The 19,798-nt window shown below is 49.8% G+C and overlaps 1 protein-coding gene across 8 annotated transcripts in view; it reads left to right on the top strand.

Annotated features, from left to right (window-relative positions):
- The window catches only part of Dennd1a (DENN domain containing 1A), a 348,973-nt gene that overhangs the window by 310,734 nt on the left and 18,441 nt on the right, over positions 1-19,798 (top strand). For 7 of the 8 annotated variants that reach the window (XM_019205953.2, XM_019205954.2, XM_019205956.2 and 4 more), the window contains one exon: positions 14,083-14,139. The exons of the other annotated variant lie outside the window; for it this stretch is intronic. In XM_019205953.2, the coding sequence (XP_019061498.1) occupies positions 14,083-14,139 (57 nt within the window). The remainder of the gene's footprint in view (positions 1-14,082; positions 14,140-19,798) is intronic. 8 annotated transcript variants of the gene reach the window in all.

Genomic DNA, 19,798 nt, shown 5'->3' with positions numbered 1-19,798 from the left:
TATCCTGCACACTCAGCTGAGATTTCAGTTACCATGTCCCTAACTGGGGACTTTTTTGGCTGATTAGTTTCAGTGTCAGTCTGCTTAGTCCATGTCTTCTGGACTATTGTGTCACATTTTGTATATACTGCAGAGAATTTCTAAGTACAGTATAGTAGAAGTATGGGTAAAGAATATACAAAAGGGACTTCTCCAAAGGGGTCCTGAATATATCCCACTTTCAATGCAAAGAATCATGTGGGGGGAACATTGCCCAGAAGCAGTTTAAACTGTGTTTCCAGGATGTTGCTGTCCATCAGCCTCACGGTTCTGTGACTACAAACATTTCTCGGCCCTCCTTGAGATGGCCAAGTACTGAACCTCCTCTAGGTGAACCTCTGCATATTCTTGAGGGATTGGCAGTAATTGTTTCCTTGGGCAACAGGTCAGACTTTGGCAAAATGGTACCTTGGAAGGCCTGGTAGCGTGAGCAGTCAACAGAAAGCTAGAGACTAACTCAAATGTGAGGACTTTTTGGTCAGCAGAGACGGGGAGGGAGAAAAGGAAGTATATGTTCAGGGCTGTCCACCAAACATTTTCCATTACCCTCGCCATGGTGACCATCAAGAACTCTTCTTTCCCTGCATTCCTCTCATCTGGTGATTAGAAATCCTGAAGCTATGGTCAAACATGTGAACATGGAGGCACACACGTGTAATACCAACTACGTGGGTGGCTGAGGCAGGGGGATCCCAAGTTCAAGGCCAGCCTGGGCAAGTTTTAAGGCCTTGTTTCAAAATATAAAGAGGGAGGCAGGTATTTAGCTCAGTGGCTACACACCTGCCCCTCAAGCACAAGGTCCTGAGTTAGGGGCTGGGGATTTGGCTGTGGTTCCACCGCCTACCTACCAAGCATAAGGGCCCAAGTTCAATCCCCGGTACCAAGACAAACAAACAAACGAGGTCCTGAGTTTGAGCCCTGGTACCAAAAAAAAAAGGGCTGGGGATGTAGATCAGCAGTAGGGCACTTGCCTAGCATGTTGAGGCCCTGGGTTCAATCCTCGGCACTGCAAAAGAAAAATCCCGAAGCTTTGGAGTTTTCTTGCTAGGAAGTTATTCTTTTATGGCCTCATGAATTCCTTTCTTTACTTCTGCAACACATAACAAGGCGTGCCAGGTGTCAAGGCCCCAAAGTTGAAGGTGGATAAAATGTTTGCTGCCTTCATAGCATTCGGGTCTGGGAGAGACAGCTAACAAGCCACATGGAAAGAGAAATGCTAATGGACAAATATATCCTGGCCTGCGCAGGGCACTGAAGATGCCTGGGAGGACCAGACCAGGCCTTCAGAGGCTGTGAACTTCTAACTGGATCTTGAAGACAAGTTGTATATGAAGTAGAGCATGGCATGAGCAGAGATGAATGACTTTTCACTTCATTTTCAGGGGAAATGGGGCCAGGGTGGAGAAGAGAGGCCAGTAGGGTCAGGAGGTAGGCAGTGTGACCAGGCCTTGAGAGAGTCTGAATCACACCCTGGGAGAGGGTCCTATGTGGGGAATGACAGCTAAGAACATTTATTCTGGAGTACCATGAGGAGGAATGAAAGTGGGTAAGGCAGGGAGACCTCTCATAATGCAGCTAACAGTTCATGAAAGAGCTAGGGAAGCCTGACCAAGGACACTGCATAAGGGGCTGAAGATGACGAGACGGTAGGAGACCAAAGGACAAGGCTGAGTGGGCAGTTATCATGGAGTGGCACAAGGGTGGACACGGCCTGAGTTTCTCCTCGTGTAGCCAGCGCACTCCATAGGTTTAAAGTGCAGCCGCGATAAAGGGGGAGTCCTCTGAGCTGCTCAGATTCGGTGGACACCCCCTCTACAGCCCAGAGCAACAGGTTCTGCTGACAGACAGAATGGCCTGCTTGGGGGAAATAGGGTGCAGCTCCCTTCACCCTCGTTGCCTTGCATTTCCCCCAGGTTTCTGCCGGGGGAAAATACAATCTTTACTCTCTGTGTTTTGCACTCTGGGTCCTATAAGCTCCAGGCTCTCCATAGCTTACTTCATTCATCCCCTGCCTCCATCCTGGGATGTGAACTGTTGCGGTTCCTACTCCCCAGATCGCCAGCTTTTCACTGCCCCAAGTCATTTCAGCCAAGGGCGATGTGCAGCTATGCTAAACCAACTTTACTGGTAGCCCCTTCAGTGTAGGCCTGTGCCCGTGATAGGTTGAAAACATCTAGTTGTTTAGCCAGCAGACCACAAGAACCATGCACAGGTAGCTTGTTAGGCCTTTTATGCCAAGGATCCCATAAATAAATAGCAGTGTGTTTCTTGGTGCATCAGGGCTGGAATATGGAAATAGAGGCACTGTATAAATAATACATATTTATAAAATAAATATATGTTAGAGCATGTAGCCATAACCAGATCACCTAGTTTAACAATCATGGGAAATGTCAAGGGTCTGCCACGTGATTGGTTTCCAACTATCAGTGTGCATCAGCATTAGAAATGACTGCCAAAGGCAGGGGGTCCTCCTGCACACTGACCTTGAGGCCTTTGATCGAGGCAAGTAGTGAGATTACAGGTGGGCACTCTGACACACAGCTTTTCTGCCAAGGTGTGACACCTACCGTGGCCGTGTGTTCCTGCAGATGTCTCAAGGTCTGCCGCCAGGCAGAAAGCTGATTAGCACCAAGTTGCAGGATGTAATGGGTTTGCACCTACAGGAAGATGGTTGGCTGTGGGGAATGGGTTTTCTAATTATGCAGATATACACTGGTTTGCAAAGGGACCTGGTGAGTTGACTTTCTTAAGTGACTCTTCCCAGAGCCATGTAACTTTCTGCTGTTCACCCTGGAGGCAGGGCTGGGTTTTTGGAAAGTCCGCTTTCTATCTCTGCCACCCCGTTTTTGAGCTCTGAATCCCACTGGGCGTCAGACTCTGGCATCTAGAGCTCTGAAGAAGCAGCTGACAGGATGGCCGCTGGAGTGGACGCCCCTCCCCTCGGTTGTAATGGCACAATGCTGGATTTCAGTATTTTAAATGAAAAATATATGCAGTTAGCTGTGCGCTGACAATGTCCTTGAGGATTTGACAGTGAGATTTTCCAGCAGTTGGTCTTCGTTAGGATCCTGGCGGTGTTTAATAAGGCAGTCGAACTGCTGGCACCTTGGGTTCCTGTTTGTTCTCCAAGGGCTCAGGGGCTGCTGCGGTAAGCACATCGACCAGAGCTGATCATTACAAGGGCGTACGCCACCATGAATAAAAATGTCACACGTTTTCCCATCTCACAGCGGTACAAAATGTCAGTCCTGTCAAACACACATTGCAGGGAGCTGTGTGCAGTCCGTACAAATTGGAGAGCTGCATATTCCCCCAGCCTTCTGATATTCTTCATTTGAAGCTGAAGAAAAACAGTTGTTAACCTATTAGCTAGGATTTTAAACTCTGCTGAGGCGCTGGATGGTAGACTTTGACACAGATAGAAATGTATTCCAGGGTCCAGGAATTTTAAACCAGGTTCTCCATCCATTTGTTCCACAGGAAGAAAAAATACCACCCTTCGATCTAGCTAACCTGTCTTTCTTTAACAGACACACTGGGGAAATTTTGGGATATTTCACATCTAAGCTTCCTTTCACTTCAGCATTTGTATTCTACTCAAAAACTCTCTTGCTTTTGGGGATGGCCCTGGGGCTCAGCCTGTTAGGCTAGGATAACCCCGAGTTGAGTTTTTCTTGATTACAAACAAACCAGAAATGTTTCCAGTCTTGTGGACAAATGTCAGTCTTATGCCCCAGATGATGGTGACAGTGACTGGCTGGCCTGGCATTATTTGCCTGCATGGTTAAGACCTGACTCAGAATTTGATGCTGGTTCCCTCTGTTGGGCAGGCATGTACTTTACACTTGTCGCATGCCAGGCCTTGTGCCAGGAGCCAGGGTGCCCATGTGAGAACTATCCTCAGAGGAGGGAAGAGGAAGGAACACTTCACTCTTTGAAGCAGGAAGAAAGGAGAGAGTTCTCAGGGAAGGGAGTCCAGTCTGGAGGGATGAACAGGAAGCCATCAGGCGGGAAACTGGAGAGTGGTTTATGGGAACAGTGTGTGGGTCAGGAAGAACAGAAGTGTGTAAGGTGCAGAGCAGGGGCTTTGTAGGCTGGAAAGAGGAGTCTTCTTGTGATGGGGTGGGAGGTGGGGTTCAAGAGGGCAAGGCCTGAGTTTTAAGGAGCCTTCTGTGAACGGGGATGTGACCAGTTTCCCTGGACTGTGGGCAGCAGTGAGAACAGTCACTGGCCTGAGAGGAGTCACTAGACTCCCTTTCCAGAGGATGTAGAACCTTCTCAGTACCGCTGCAAAGTCAGGAGAAGGCTTTTACTTTGATTTCCAAGCAGCATACTGTGTGGACATCATTTCAGAAAGATGATAAATTAGTCTTGGATTTGCTGAGCTGGCCCTGGTCCTTACTATACTGAGCAAACTCTCACTGAGTAGGGGCCTGGCCTGGCGGAAGGCAGGCAGCTGCAGAGCCAGACCTTCTTGTGTGGTCAGAACACTTACCAAGCTCAAAGGATGTTAGAGGGAGAGCTACACAGGCGGAAGAGGAGCATCCTGGGGCACAAGGGATGTTTCAGCCTCTACCTGCTGCTGCTGTGCTCTTGGTCTCATGGAAGAACATGGACTCATGCACACCTCAGCTCAGACTGTGGCTCTGTCACCTGTTACTGGTGAGGTTTGGCCTAAGCAGTCACTGAGTCACATAGCTTCGGTTTCTTTATCTGTCAAATGAGATTTCACCTTCACGGGGTATTAAGATCATTGAGATCATGAGGCCTTACATATAGAACTCATAGCACAGGGCTTGATAGCAAGCAAATGCCAAGAAACAGTAGCCTTTTTGGAGTCATAGAGGGATTAGCTCTGCCAAGATCTAAAAACCATCCTTTACAGCTGGGCGTGGTGGCTCACGCCTGTAATCCCAGCACTCCAGAGGCTGAGGCAGGAGGATCGCTCTGAGTTCGAGACCAGCCTGGACTACATAGTGAGCTCCAGGTCAGTCTCAACTACATAGTGAGACCCTGTCTCAAAAAACCAAAAAATAAAGTAAAAAAATAAAAATGACCCTTTAACCTCCGTATGCGTCCCCACCCCAAGATGTCACCCAAGCACCCGTGATGGCATCCCAGATGGCCATCCCAGCATAGGTAGCAGCAGTGTGCCCACCTCCTACTCCTGTGTGGGCAAAGAATGGCAACGTCAGCAAAGCTCCCTGCCCAGCCACTGGGAGCATCTGGTACCCGACCTCTAGCCACCAATTGGATGCCACCTATTCAGACTGTGCACCTGCACTGCCTAAAAACAAAGGGCTCCCCTCCCCCTCCCCCACTGTTGGCCAGCCTCCCTCCCCCAACACTGTCCCCCAAGCGGCCAGGGTCACCCGGCCGCCACGCAGCTTTCCCTCCCAGCTGCCTGACTGCTTTTGTTCAGCATGTGAACTTCCCCGTCAGCCAAGCTCCTTGCACGGGAAGTAATCAGGGATCTTGACAAGGCTTCAAACCACAAATGCCACTACAAATTAACCAGCACCACTACAAAATACTACTCCTGTCAACATCGGGGAAGAATGCACTGCTCTTCAGGACCAGTCGGAGACGGCTTTCAGCTCAGCACTCACGCACAGGCTCAAAGAGGATGCCGGGCCCAGCTGGAGAGAATAGCTTCACAAGGCGCCTTGTGGAGGGCGGGTAAGCGAGCCCTCAGTCCTGAGCACGCCCTCTCCACAGGCCACTCCTCTGGCCCCAAGGCAGGTGCTGCACTTTTCTTCCAAGGCCATCTTCCATCCCAGGCACCCCTGAGCCCCCTTGTGGGTGACACCCCAGCACAGCAAGTTGTGGGACACATGTGTCTACAACCAGAGACAAGCCCAGCTGCACTGGCATCCTCACTGTGTGGTGCAAATGTGGATTAGAGCTTCAGCTTCCCTGCCTGTGGAATGGGGTCACAAAAGAGCCTCTGTCTGACGTCATCAGCGCCCACTGGCTGTTCCGAATGCTCCCAGGTCTATTAAGGGTGCTCCTGCATGCACGCTCTACCCACTGTCCCCTTTCTTTGCTTCAGAGAAGCCTCTCCTTGTTGCCCTATGTGAGCGAGCTCTGTCTGTCCTCCTGTGGGACATCCTATAGGCTCATCCCAGCAGATGATAGGTTGTCACCTCTGCAAATGCTTCAAGGCCAAAGGTCAAAGAGGGCACCCAGCTGAGAAGCTCAGGCCTGGTGCATGTGCCACATGACACCAGGGCCTGGTCTGTTCCAGGAGCCCTTGCTTAAACTATGAAGCAAAGGCGACTGTTTGATCCTCCCCAACAAGCAAGATCAGTTTGGTCTAGGCTGGAGGAAGAGGACTGGAAATAATGACAAGAGTTGGGGGACAGGCGAGAGCCATGCCTGAGAGAGCTGGTTGGGCATTTCAAAGGAAGCACTCCACAAAAATATCACTTCAATACACTCCCTTTTGAAGGCATATCAAAAGAAGCCCTCTTTTATTTCCATACCTTGCATAATAGCAGATTTCCAGTCCCAAAGAGTAGAGGAGCCTTGCTCCTGGCCCAGAGGCCCTTTGTAAAGCTACAGAAAGCTTTGTCTTCCCCTCCCAACTGGGTCCCTTTCACACACAGGTCAGAGCATTGATGTGGCTACTAGCCAGGAAAATTAACCAGGTGAACTCTACCCTCGTTAAACAGCGGCAGAGTTTAATTGTGAATTTTCCCTCTTGCTGTCTATTCCTTGCAGCATCTGCTGATGCGCATCCCCAGAGCAGACCAAGAAATCCCAGGTGCTGTCCAGCTTCCCTTCTGGGACCCCCCCAGCACCTCTTTTGGCCCAGGTGGAGCCTGGTGGGGAGGGAAAGAATAATTGAGATCACAATTTAGACCCAAAGGACCAATGTCCTAGCCTTGGGGGCCAGCTAGCTCATGCAGCAGCCCCACTGACCACACCGCACCAGCTCTGGCACTTGGGAAGAACAGCGCCCTTCTCAGGGAGATTGCTTCTGCTCCCAGGCCACCCTAAGCATACATGCACAACCATCAGCCTTTAGCCAAGCTAACTGGATCCTGTGGCCTCTGGCACCTGTCCTCTCCAGCCTCCTTGCCCATACCACACCCTGGTTGGGGCCTAGCTATCCCAGCTGATTGACTTTTCTCCTTCTGTGTGACCCTCCTTTCCCAGCAGTAAAATGGGGAGACTGGTTCTGACTGCACAGGGATGTTGAAGGGATTGTCCTCAGGGTGTCCTCCTTTGGGGTGGGAATAAATCCATGAGTCCATTCCTAAGTCATTACTGGTCCCTTACTCCATGCAGACATCACGGATCCCTTCCCCTTCATCTTTAATTTGGGGTATTGATGCTCATTCCCTGGAGAGGGTTCCCTGAGTTAGCAAATGTGTCAGGTGCAGGAAGTGCCTTGGCTATGCCCACAGTGCAGGCAGATGGCTCCTGGGTCCTGGGGACAGCCCTCTTTTCCTGTGTACACTGCCTGGCAGTGAGCGTTTCCCCACCCAGCCCAGCGTGGGGTGCCTGCTCATCCACACCGCTGAGGTAATTAGGTTGATACTCCACCATGACTTCCCCTCCTGACCTTTTGGAAACAATGTGTTTTGCTGCATCAACAAATTAACTGCAAATCAGATGCTGTCCTCATAAATACGGGTTTCATATCCAATAAGCATACTCACCTGGCCCACACAGCTGACAGATGTAAATGCTGAGGGCCACAGAGATCCCAGCAAAGGCCAAAGAGTTCCTCTCTTCTCTGAGACCTCCACGTCAATCACACTTTTGGCTTCCCCCACTTATGTTCACATCTCCCAGCAGTCCTGTGGCCAGGGCTGGGAGTCGATCGTACAGAGGCCTTGTGGCTGGGGGGATTGTCTGCCCGCCTGTGCATCCTCCCAGATGTTTTATACACCAGGGATACATCTTACTGTGTGCCTGACTAGGACCCTCACCATGACCTGGAAGAAGACCATGCTGCTTAGCCCGACATTTAAGGCCTTTTATGTGACCCTACGGCCCCTCCCAGATCTCCACCTGCCCCATCCTCATCTTCTGCCTTGCTCTACTCTTGCTGGAGCGCTGTGGCAGAGCCAGTATTGAACTTGACTAGAAAACGACAGAGCGAAGAAGATGTAAAATCGTGTCTTTCTAATCCAAACTATTTCTTGAGGTTTTCACCCACAAATAGTCTTCACCTGAAGAAAGATATTTTTCCATGGTGTAGGTCAAATCTCACTAGGCTGTAATTCTTTCAAGGACAGAGTCTGCATCTTCTTCTCTGAGTCTTATCCCCAAGTAGTGGTTCCAACAACATCCATGGGAGGAGTCCTTCACTTGAAGAGTGAATGTGCTTCCCCTGAATGTGACCTTCAGGAAGAGGGGGTGCTCTGTTGACCGTGGAAACTTTCAACCTCCATCCCTCCTGCCACAGTTTTGCTCAGATCAGGCCAGATAAATTGTTCTCTGAACTCTTCTAAGCAGAACATTACTGGGCTGGGGATTTAGCTCAGTGGTTCTGCCACTTGCCTCGAGTTTGATCCCTGGTACCAAAAAAAAAAAAAAATTAACAAGCTGGGCATGGTGGCACACACCTGTAAACCCAGGACTCTGAAGACTGAGGCAAGTGGATCAATGCAAGTTCAAGGCCAGCCTGGGCTACATAGTGAGTTCAAGGTCAGCCTAAACTACATGGCGAGACCCTATCTCAAAAAAAAAAAAAAAAAAAAAACACCAAAGGCTCAGTCTTTTTGGATTTAAGAAACAGCAGCCAGTGTAGCCACATGTAGATCCACCCAGGAAGTTGAGGATCACATGTGATGTGATTTCTATGCAAAGGTGCCCAGACTCCTCTTGTTCTCCTGCATTAAAGCCATTCTGGTGAGCCTGGCATGGTAACACATACTGTAATCCCAGCACTTGGGAGGCTGAGGCAGGAGGATCACGAAGCTGGGTTACCTAGTGAGTTCAAGGCCCACCTGGAATACATAGACCCTGTCTCAAAAGGCCAAAAGATTTTTTTAAAAAAGTGACCAGGGGAAAAAATGAGAACCAAGACCTGGCATGTAAAGGTACAAGATCCCAGTAATGAATATAGCTGTACTGTCTACCTAGAATGTACCAATAAATTCAATTTTAAACAAAAGAGTGAATGGGCCAGCGATTTAGCTCAGTGGCACCACACCTGCCTTGCAAACACGAGGTCCTGAGTTCAATCCTCAGTACCAAGGGGGGGCAAAGTGAGAGGGAGAAAGCAAGCCAGCCAGCCAACCCTTCTGGTCTTGCCTTCCCTGCCTCCAGTAGCGGAAAGAGCATGGATTTAAAGTCAAGAGGCCTGAGCCCACTCTGCTCCTGGTGCTATATGTACCATGACCAGCAGAGCCTTGAATGGATCTCCTTTTCTCTCTCTGTCTCTGATAAGCTCCCTACCATTGGAGTCAGACAAGAGATAAGCAAGCTCTATTGCTGGCCCTGGGCCGTGGTCTGTGGGTGCCCAGGATCTTACAGGAGCTGCAGTGGGGGATGAGGGGCTCCTGGCTTGTGGCAATGACCGTCACCAAACCCCAGCTGTCTCTTTACTCCCCACTTCACAATGTGGTAGCACCCACATTCACTTAACTCTGGGTGCAGCTTCCCAAGCACAGGGGCTACTTTCTGGAAGAGGCTGAACTGGTCTAAATTCATCACTTGGTCGTTCCCTGGCTTCTTATTCACTGATCTTCCCACCCAGATTACCACCACTCCCTCCTACAGCCTGTTCTAATTCTCCCGAGTACTCAGCTCTCCCCATGTCTCTGTCCCCAGCTGGCATCTACCCCAGTGGTAGCTTGGTGTTTGTCATTAATCAAGTCCTAGAGGTATGACAAGTACCAAACAAATTGTTTTGGCTGGAAAAGCTAGCGAATCACGAGGCGAGTGAGTGATACAAGTTCTAGCTGCTGCATTGAAAACCAAACAACTGAACAAACAAGTACCAGGACAAAATTTTTTCATCAGAATGCATGGATATCAACTTCCACTACTTTCAAAGCCATGAGTGCCAAAGTATGAGCGTATTTGAGAAACTGCAGCCACCCTGGCCAAGCAACCTTGCCATCCCTTCCCTGTGGGGCAAAGGCTTTGTCCTAGCACTGTCCATCGTGCTGCCTCAGTGAGTGCCACAGTATGCCAGCATCCCTGGCCCGCGCAGTGGGGCGCTCGTAATTGTGTTCACAGTTGCAACCGCACAGGGCTGGAGTTTACCGGTCTCCCAGCAACAAAGCCTGTGTGGTGGGACCGGGAGGGCTCTCCACAGATTGACTGTTCTAGTGCCCCAAACCTAAAAGTGTTCCCCACATGTGATTGCCATCCAGCCCCCTAGTAATCCTCCAGGTTCCTGCTTCCCCCCAGCCTCAGTGCCAGTCCCCAAGGCCCACACACTGCATGGCAGGGTGCCCTGATAATTAGTGCAAACATGCCCTTCTTTCCTCGGCCCCAGGGGGGTCTTTAATGCACACCCCCTGGAAGTTCACCTTTCTCCTCCCAGTGGCCAGGATGGGAAGGTGCCCCTGTCCTGTGTTCAGCATCAGAATGTGCTCACAGTTAATGAGTGTGGCTCCCTCTCCTTGCCGTTTCCTCTTGTGACTGGATCCCTCAGTGCTGATGTCCGGGGGCGAGGGGGGCTCACCAGTTATCTGACACAGGCAGTGTGGTTTCCAGTTCTTAGTTGCTTTTGTTGGATTTTGTTTTTATCTATTTGGTTGCACCAGGATATCTGTACCACATTACCCTCCTGGGCATCTTTTAGTCCCCCAGTTTTCTCTGCCAGCTCCTAGGCTGTCTTCTTGTGCCATTCATAAGTTGGATTGCAAAAGAACCAGTACTTCCCTAAGATAATCATAGGAAAATAAGCTACTTACAGAATCTAGAGAACTAACATTGATTAGTTTCTACATGTGCCAGGAGGTTTAAGCCAAAACTCATTTACTAAGCCCCTGTGATGTACCAGATACCACGCTAGACCCCAGGGTGAAGAGAGCAAGAGTGAGCTGATAATGACAACCTGTGTCTGTTGGGGGCTGGGGAATTATCAGAGATCGAAAAGGTGAGGGGTGTGTTCTGAAGGGCCTTAGACACTGCAGGCTGAGTTTTCCAGAAGATATGAATGGATGATACAGGAAGTCTATACAAATATATTTGGGACACCAGACTTTTTAAAAATAATTCATAGTTGTTTTTGTTTTTGTTTTTTCTTGCAAAACTCAGCAGCCTTTACTGTGCTGGCAGGCAGTGTGGATTTCCAAAAGGATCTGCACTGCGAACAGCACTTCCCAGACTTGTCTGGCTAGGGAACCCTGTTTCTCCCTTCATACAACGCATCTCCCAGGGCAATATTTCTCAGCCTTCCACTGAGCTGACTTAAGCTGGCACGTGGCATGATTGGGCATGTGTTTCTTTCAGTCCACTCTGAAAACAAGTGTAGAAGAACAACTGGGAAGGTGAGAGGCGGGAGGTGGGGAACCTGCTTGTGGTGATAGTTGCTCACGTGTAGTGGCGGCACTGTGCACCATCTCCCTGAATCTTCCTAACAGCCCTCTCTGGTAGAGAGCGCCACTACCCACCCTTCACAGGTGAGGACAGTGAGGCTCAGAAGGGTAAACTGTAGGCCCGAGAGCAAGTGGTACAACTGGTGTCCTGTCTGACGCTGTCTGACCCTAGAGGCCACCTCCTGAGCACTCTGCCAGGCTGCCACCAAGGAGGGATGAAAGTAGCCCAGGCCAGAGATGACAAGCAGCGGGGGCGGTGGAACTAGAAAGATGGTGACCAGAAGTAGAGCAGCCAAGCATGAGAGAAGCAGGGGCCATTGGCTGTGTGGAAGAGATACTGGGCCTGAAGGCAGCAACCTGTGCACTGTGGAGAGATGGGCTCCCCTCTCCCTGTCCTCTTCTTCCTCCTCATGAGCAGTGTGACTGAGGGGCTCCATTTCCTTTTGCCCCACACCTTCCCTGTAAGCCACAATGGGGAAGAAACAAAACAGCCATGCACATCCCTCTAGGTGACATCCAGCTCTCACGTAACTGCCAGTGAAGAAGGGCTACCAGGCCTGGGGTGGCCCCCATTCCCACTATTGGTGTAGCATCTGGGAAGCCACAATGCATTTCCATTCATCGAAGACTGCTCTTCTCCCCATAAGCCCCCAGATGCCTGCTTGTGCCCAGCCTTAGCACCATGAAGCCATGTAGGAACTAAGCAGCTTCAGGTGCTGGCCTTGGGCCATCGGCTGCAGAGACACAGAACCTTACAGGGAGCTGCAGTTAGCGGATGGCTCTCCATGTGCTACAGGGAAATCCAGTCCTCCACCACGTCCCTCTGCCAGCTTTCTGCCTGGGCCATTCTAAGAGATCCTATGCTGGGCACCAGGGACACCTGTCCAATGTGCCCTGTCCTCTATGAGTTCCAAGCCAGGTGTGGTGGCATATGCCTATAATCCCACCTCTGGAAGGCTGAGGCAGGAGAATCAAGCTCAATCCCAGCCTGGGAAATTTAGCAAGAATCCTGCCTCAAAATAAAATATAAATATACAAAGGACTGGGGATATAGCTCAATTGAATACTCTGACTTTACCACCAAAAAAAAAAAAGTTCCAGGCAGATTTGAGATCCAAAGTATCTCACTCCCACCAAGTGAAAGAGGCTGAGAAAAATGTGACATGAAGCGGGGGGATTTAGCTCAGGGGTTCGGTGGCCTGCCTTGCAAGCCCAAGGACCCGAGTTCAATCCCCAGTACCAAAAAAAATAAAAAATAAAAAAAATAAATGTGACATGAGCCACACATGCAAGGCACATGTGGAATTCTAAGTGTTCTAGTAAAGGCACTTAAAAAAAACACAGATGAGATTGATTTAACGATATATTTAACCCAAAGAGCCAAAATAATATCATTTCAATATGTAATCAGTTTTTTAAAACTACTGAGAAATTTTACATCCTTTTTCCCTACTCAGTCTTTAAAATCTAGTACACATCTTAATTTGGACTCACCGCACGTGGCCATTGTATTGGTCAGTACAGGTCTGAAGGTTGACAAATAGTGGCATACCTTTGTGAACCGAGTGACTAAAGGGACAGGGACCAACTGAAAGGCTCAACACTTGCTGGGGAGCCACGGTCTCAGACTTGTGTAGATTTTTACTCTGCCTACCACATCGCGTTCAGGGCCTCTAGATATGCTGTTGAAAGAACACAGCTTGGCTTTTGAGATGAAAGGTTTGAGGGTAGAGCTGAGAAGTCTGTACTCTGTTGCTTTTGATTCACATCCTGATTTCAAAGCCAGGCATTTTGTATAAATTGTATTTGTTCATCAGACATTTATTGAGCAAGTTTTTTTTTTTTTTTCCTCCAAGACCCATACAACCTTCTGCAGGCACAGGGATGGATCCCTCAGGGAAATGGATATTTCAAAGATAGTGTGTGGGGATAGGGAGGTACTTCACAGTAAATCCCAAGAAGCAGAAAGTATGGGACAGTGAGGGTCCCGGAGGCACCCCCTCATCTAGGCAGGGTCTCGAGGGACAAGTCTATGTTTACCAGGCCAACCGGGACAGGGTAGAACATTATACCTAACGAGCAAGGAGGAGATGAGGCACCAGAGCCCAGGCCCTTGGAAGTCTGCTCAGGGAGGGCACAGGTGAGGGTTGGGGAAGGTCTACATGCGGCAGAGTAGGGTCCAGGTATTGGAGGACTTGGAATGCTGGCCCAGGACAAAGGGGCACCAGAGGTTTTGAAGCTGGGTGTCGCATGGTCACACTGCAATTCAGAAGTTCCCTCAGCTCCCTGGAAGATGATGGAATCTTAGCAGGGGGATTGCAGTAATCTAGATCAGAGACAAGGCCAGAACTGAGCGATCAGCCGAAGGGGTGGTCTTAGATATACAGGGCAGGGGAGAGGAGCAGGGAGCACCGAGGACAGTGCTGTGACCCTGGCTTAGGTGACTGGATGCTTTCTCCCATACCGTGTGTGGAAATGCATTAAACCATCTCAGTGTGTACTGATGTTTTAAGTTTCCACTTTAATGCAGCCACAAAGACTCCGTCCCACTCGACCGCCGCCTCCCAAGATACAGCGCGCAAGGCCCGTGAGTAGCTGGTGTTTGTGCCCTCCCGCCTAACACTGCCTGAGCCATTCTCCCCAACCTGACTAAACCTTGGGAGTGTGGACTCTCCTGCCTGGCAAGAGGAAACCGGGAATTGGGTTTCTCAGCTTCCCTCGCTGTGTGGCATGAACCTGAACTTGCATTTGCTGGGCTTCTCTCTCCTTTTTCTGAATCAATTCTGATGCTCAGGTCGGAGGCAAAGGTAGCCAGGTGTGTGCAGCCCTGAGCCGATCTCACGGGCACGCTGTGTTTCTAGCCAAGGAGCTTTAAAGCTGTGCTCCAAATACCTCTTCCTCTCAAGGGAAGCCAAAGTCTGGCAACAGGGGTCTTATTCCTGCCAGATCTTGGTTTGGAAATGCATTTGGTGTTCCCTCCCGAGGGCAGAGGCTACGCCCAGAGAATATGGAGCCAGCCCAAAAGGAGACAGGCACTGTGCCCCTGCCAGGCCTCCCACGGAGAGCCATCCTCCCAGGAAAGTGTGAAGTTGAGTGGAAAAGCAGGGCAAAGTGTGGTAAATACACCAACACCTGGGAATGGGGCAGGAAGGGAAGAGAGGCCCATTGTGTGTCTTAAATAGAAAAGCCATGGAAAAACATGAGGCGTGGGTCTGGCATTGAGCATTGGGTGAGGGTGTTTTCCCTCGTACACTCAGACTTTGGCTGTGCCGAAGCATAATAACTTTAGCAGGTGCCTTAAAGTGGAAAACTTGCCAGGACCATTTGATGAGGGCTGTTTACCTAGGGAAGTTTCCCAATCTGTTGTCCTAGGCATCTCCACTTCATGGTTAAGCGCAGAAAGTCAGCTGCAATCAGAATACCCCATAGCTGACATCCCAGCCCATGCCACTCTTACCAGTGCACATAACCAGTCCGTCTCATGAAGGCACCAGGCCAAACTATATATCTGACCCTCTCTAATCCTTAGTGCATGCAGCATCAACTGGATAACTGCTCTCTGGCTGGATGTTGGATGTTCTGTGGTGCCGTTTCCTCCCCTTACCCACCATGTGTAGGAATTAGAGTGAAAGGGAGAAGGCGGAGGATTTAGATGGCTTCATCTGTGACAGCCATAAGTTCACGTCTAAGCATTTGGGGCAGTGGATTCATCCTGTGGCCCTATAAAACCATGATTAGCTCAAATCCTAACCAAAACAGCTGTCACAGGGCTAGAATGAGCCTGCTTACTGTCGCTGGAAGGAAGGCACAAGCAGCAAGAAGGTCCACTTTGGGAAACAGGAAGCCCCTTCTGGGTTGAACCTTGTATAATTGGGTGTTTCGGTACAGTCATTAGCAGCATGGATTTGGGGAATCGACAGAGCTAGTCTTGAATGCTGAACTGTGTGCCCAGGCAAGGACTGAAACTCTTGAGCCTCACCTCTGCCTCTGTACTAGACCCGCATTCACAGGGATTTTCTGTGAAAACATCTGAAGAGCACCCAACATAGCACCTAGAACACAGTAGCAATTGTCATTCTTTTGAACAGGTTCTTACATTTTACAGCTTCTAAGGAATGGCCCAGTTTATGAAGAACCATCATTTGCTTGGGATTATATAGTCAGCAAATCACTCAGGTACCTCACCTCAGTTGAGCTCCACAGTAGCTCTGTGAAGTTGTCACCACCCATGTGACAGATGACAAAGCACGTGCTTTGTGATTTAACCCAAGTCCCTCTCCAGGGATCAGCAGGCTCTAGAATCTGTGGTGTTTTCAGCATCCCAAGCTCCCAGGGCCCTCCATCTCCATGGAAACAGAGGTGGACTTAGCATAAAGTACTGGGACAGAAAAAATAGTCCGCAACTAGTTGGGCCTCCTGTGGCATTGCCAGGCAATGTTCAGTCCTGGCAGGGATACAGAGGTGGGGAGAACTAATGCATATTGAGCACCTTCCGATGTGTCCAGGTCTGTGCTGGGCACCCATATAGTCACTGTGTCACTTGTCTTTGTTATAGTTTACAAGAGGCAGATGTCCTTTCCCTTTTTTGTAGCCAAGACCACAGAGATGACAAGAGGCCGAACTGGCCTATGAAGCCAGACCTGCCTCTCCTTGTTCCACACCAAACAGCCTCCCCTTAAACCAGCCTTAAAGGGAAGCTCTCCCCATCCTTAAGAGGTGTGAGTTCCAGCACAGGCAGGCAACCAGCATGATTCAGGGCACAGTTAACTCCCCTCAGAAAAACTCAGGCGTTGGAGACAGCTGGAGAGGTAGAGGTTGCCAGAAGAGAAGCCTGATGCGCAGCTCTCTCTGCCCTTGACCTGGTGCAAGGATGAGAAGCTCAGCACTTAGAGTTGCCCCTCCCCTGGTTTCTGATGCGCTGAGGAGGCAGGTGCCTAGGAGGACTAGCTCCCCTGGGGCCCCAAGTCAGAGAGCCTGTCACTGAATCACAGCTTGACCTGTTCCTGGCTGTGTGGTCTTAGGCAAGATCCTTACCTGCTCGGAGCCGTAGTTTCGTTGTCTAAGAAATGAGTATGTATAACAGCACTCACCTGGTGGGGATAGTGATGTCATATGCTCAGAGTGCCCAGCAAAGTGCCTGGCACGAGATGAGTATGTACAAGTGCCAGGCAGGGCGGCTGAGAGACAATTTAGGAGCCAGAGAAGATGTGCGCTTCCTGTGCCCATGGTGCCCTGGCTGCAGTTACTGTTCACTCTGTGTGCATTTATACAAGCACTTCTAGTGGACGGCACTCCATTCTGAGCAGGAACCAGGGAAACCCAGCCAGGCTGGGATGGGGCTCCTCAAGGGTTTCGAAGACGGCCTGACAAGCTCCCAGCCAGGCCTTATGGGTCACTTAGTTGTAAACATCCATTGCAGCCACCGGCACAGGATGGTGGGCACGGGCTGGGCCCTCAGCCTTCCTGGAAGGAGTTTTGTAGTCTGGCACCTGTGGCTGGAGTTCAGCTGTGACCACAGGGTTCAGGTTTTTTATGAAAAATAAAAGAAAAAAGCAGAAGAAATCTGTGCTGGGGTCTCACCAACCAAGGGCAGTGGTTGGGGCTTGCTGGGGAGAGGCAGGCTGTGGTCAGCCCGTCTATGAGGCACTTTATAAGCTCTGTATTTATTATTTCTCGCTCACCATTAAAATCAAATGTACTCGGTGCTTTTGTATTCAATACACATTTAACCCTGCCGACTTAGATTTCGCAGATTTTAAATCCAGTGGGGAATTGGCTGGCCTCCCAACTTTCCCCTCCAGTCCCCCTTGAACAGAGCTGGAAATCCCTGTTTAGCATTTTCTCCCCTGGCGCTGCTGGGATCCTAGCAGTGGTGGGTCCACCCCGAGCAAGCGAGGGAGTGGTTTTCTCCCTCCTCCCCAGCCCCTACGCCTACGAAGCACCCCCGAAAGAGGAATGTGATTGCTGAAATATGACGGGGTCTCCACATTGTCCTGTGATTCGGGCTTAATTAAACCATTTTGTCTGTGTGTGCCTTTGGCTGGTTGCGGTCTGCCGTGTGAGCATGCGTGCGTGTGCATGCATGTGGGGGGAGATTCGTGTGTCTTCACCTCCATGCATGCCTGTATCTGTCTGTGAGACTGTATGTATGTTGGAGTCCCCAGGCCTCAGTGATCAGGGTGGTTGTCTGTGAGGATAAATTTTGCGTCTGGCTTTGTCCACAGCAGTCAGGGGTGTGGGTGTTGTGTGGGGGTGGGGGTGTGTAAGTGTGTGTGTGAGTGTGCGCTCTGGACAGAAGAGGTGTTAGCTACCACACCAATCATGGTTCACACCTCTGCTCATTTCTTAGGGTAATTTCAAGTAATAGGAATATTTATAAGGCTCTCACCAATCTTTATTATTACCTGCTGAGAATTAAAAATCATTGCATACCTTCTGAGCATTTATTACTATAACAAAACTCAAGTATTTGATAAGAGGAAAATGGCTTCCTATTGTTGCTTTAATTTTTTTGAAAGAACAGCAAGCTTGAATCCAAGGGAGAACTAGCATTAGCAGACAGAGGCCTTGAAGTCCAGGCCTGGGGTTCTCCCCCTCCCTCTCCCTCTGTCTGTTTTATCAACCCTAATGAAGCAGTCTCCTCCATCGATCCTGCTGATTGCCAACCCATTCCTTTTGTTTGTTGGCGCTGAGCCATTCAGCGGCACTCTGACAGCTCAGCTCGTCTAATTAGCTCTGTTGTTCTTTTTCCCCATGTTTCACCACGTTGCAAGTTCAGTTGAAGTTGCCACAAACTTAATCCCCCCATTTCAGCCACAAGTTCACATTCTTAACCCGCCTTTATTGTAGCAAGGAGCAGCCCTGTGCAGGATGAGCTGACAGGCCTTAAAGTCTGACCTCGCTGGAATGCTGCCCCAGCCACCCCGGGGCAGGGGCAGAACTGCTCCTCCTCCCCAGCCGCATCCACTCGCCTTCGCCTTTGTGGGTAGCAGGCTGGGGGACCCTTCTAGTATGCCTGTCCTGTTTGTGTTTTCCAGACGAGTATGGCTGCAGCTAGGGAAACCAGCATAGAGTTAAAATGAGGGCGAGGGACATATTCATTCATATATTCACCAGATGTTGACCGAATGTCATGTAGGTGGTGGGCACCATTCTAGTAACAATGATAACAATAGTGACAGTCTTATGCACCTCATAGATCCCAGGCAGCAACATTCCAATGTTTCTGAAAATCTCCCTGAGAGGCCAGGGATTTAGCTCAGTGGTTCCAACACCTGCCTCGCAAGCATAAGGTCCTGAGTTCAATCCCTAGTACCTAAATAAATAAATAAATAAAAATCTCCCTGAGTTTCCAGGTATATACCAGGCACATTGCAGGAGGCTACGAAGGAGATAATCCTAAAATTCATCTGCTAATTCAGAGGTGCCCCCCATCTTCCTTTTGTTGATTGGAAAGAAGGGGACATCCCAGGCACACAGAAGCAAGATGAGCATGTATTAAGCCCCCACTATGTTCCAGATCCCAAGCTGAGGCATCCTCTGAGCCTGCCCTGTCTTTACACCTTCACAGTGGTCCTGTGGAAGAAAGCAGAGCAAGTTTGGTGGGATGCAATTGGCTTTTACCACAGCTCTGATTTTCCACACAAGCCTGGTCTCAGACTGGCCACTCCACAAGGAAAGCTCTGGTTAGATCAGACTTGTGCAGACCTGAGGGGTAGATGCTGTACTAGAGAGGCTTGTCTTGTATTCAGCCAGCTTCTGGAATCTTGTTCCGAAGCCATTGTGCTGTGTTGCTCATGGATCGCTGAGGGTGGCAGTGTTTAGGAAAAGGGCAGGCAGGAAATGGAACACACTCATTCTCTCCTTCCCTGTCTTGTCCTCAAAATTCAGCAAGTGCCGTGTCACATCTGCAGGGAGAGTGAGCCCCCGCAGCCTCTGCAGTGAGCAGTTTTTATTGGCAGTGAAATTCACAGAGATACTTTTTAGCTTAGCTCTCTCCCTGTTCCCCTCTGGCACTGGAAGTGGTCAGAGATGATGGTACCAAATGTAAACCCATGTAATGTTGATTGGACCAAATGAGTTTCCTTCGAAGAGCACCTAGAAATTCTTAGCCTAACATCCATTACAGCTCTGGCAAAGGAGGGACTTTTGTGGTCTGGGCCTTTGCTTGGGTTTCAGAGGTGGCAGTTTAGAGTATCCAACCCATCTTGTCATCAGAGCTCTGGCCATGAGGCTAGGAAGCTGCT

This window comes from Fukomys damarensis, unplaced genomic scaffold (assembly GCF_012274545.1).
Source record: "Fukomys damarensis isolate Sample0158 unplaced genomic scaffold, DMR_v1.0_HiC HiC_scaffold_36, whole genome shotgun sequence".
Lineage (NCBI taxonomy): Eukaryota > Metazoa > Chordata > Mammalia > Rodentia > Bathyergidae > Fukomys > Fukomys damarensis.
Note: the sequence above shows the minus strand (reverse complement) of the source record. Positions and strands in the feature narration are given on the sequence as shown.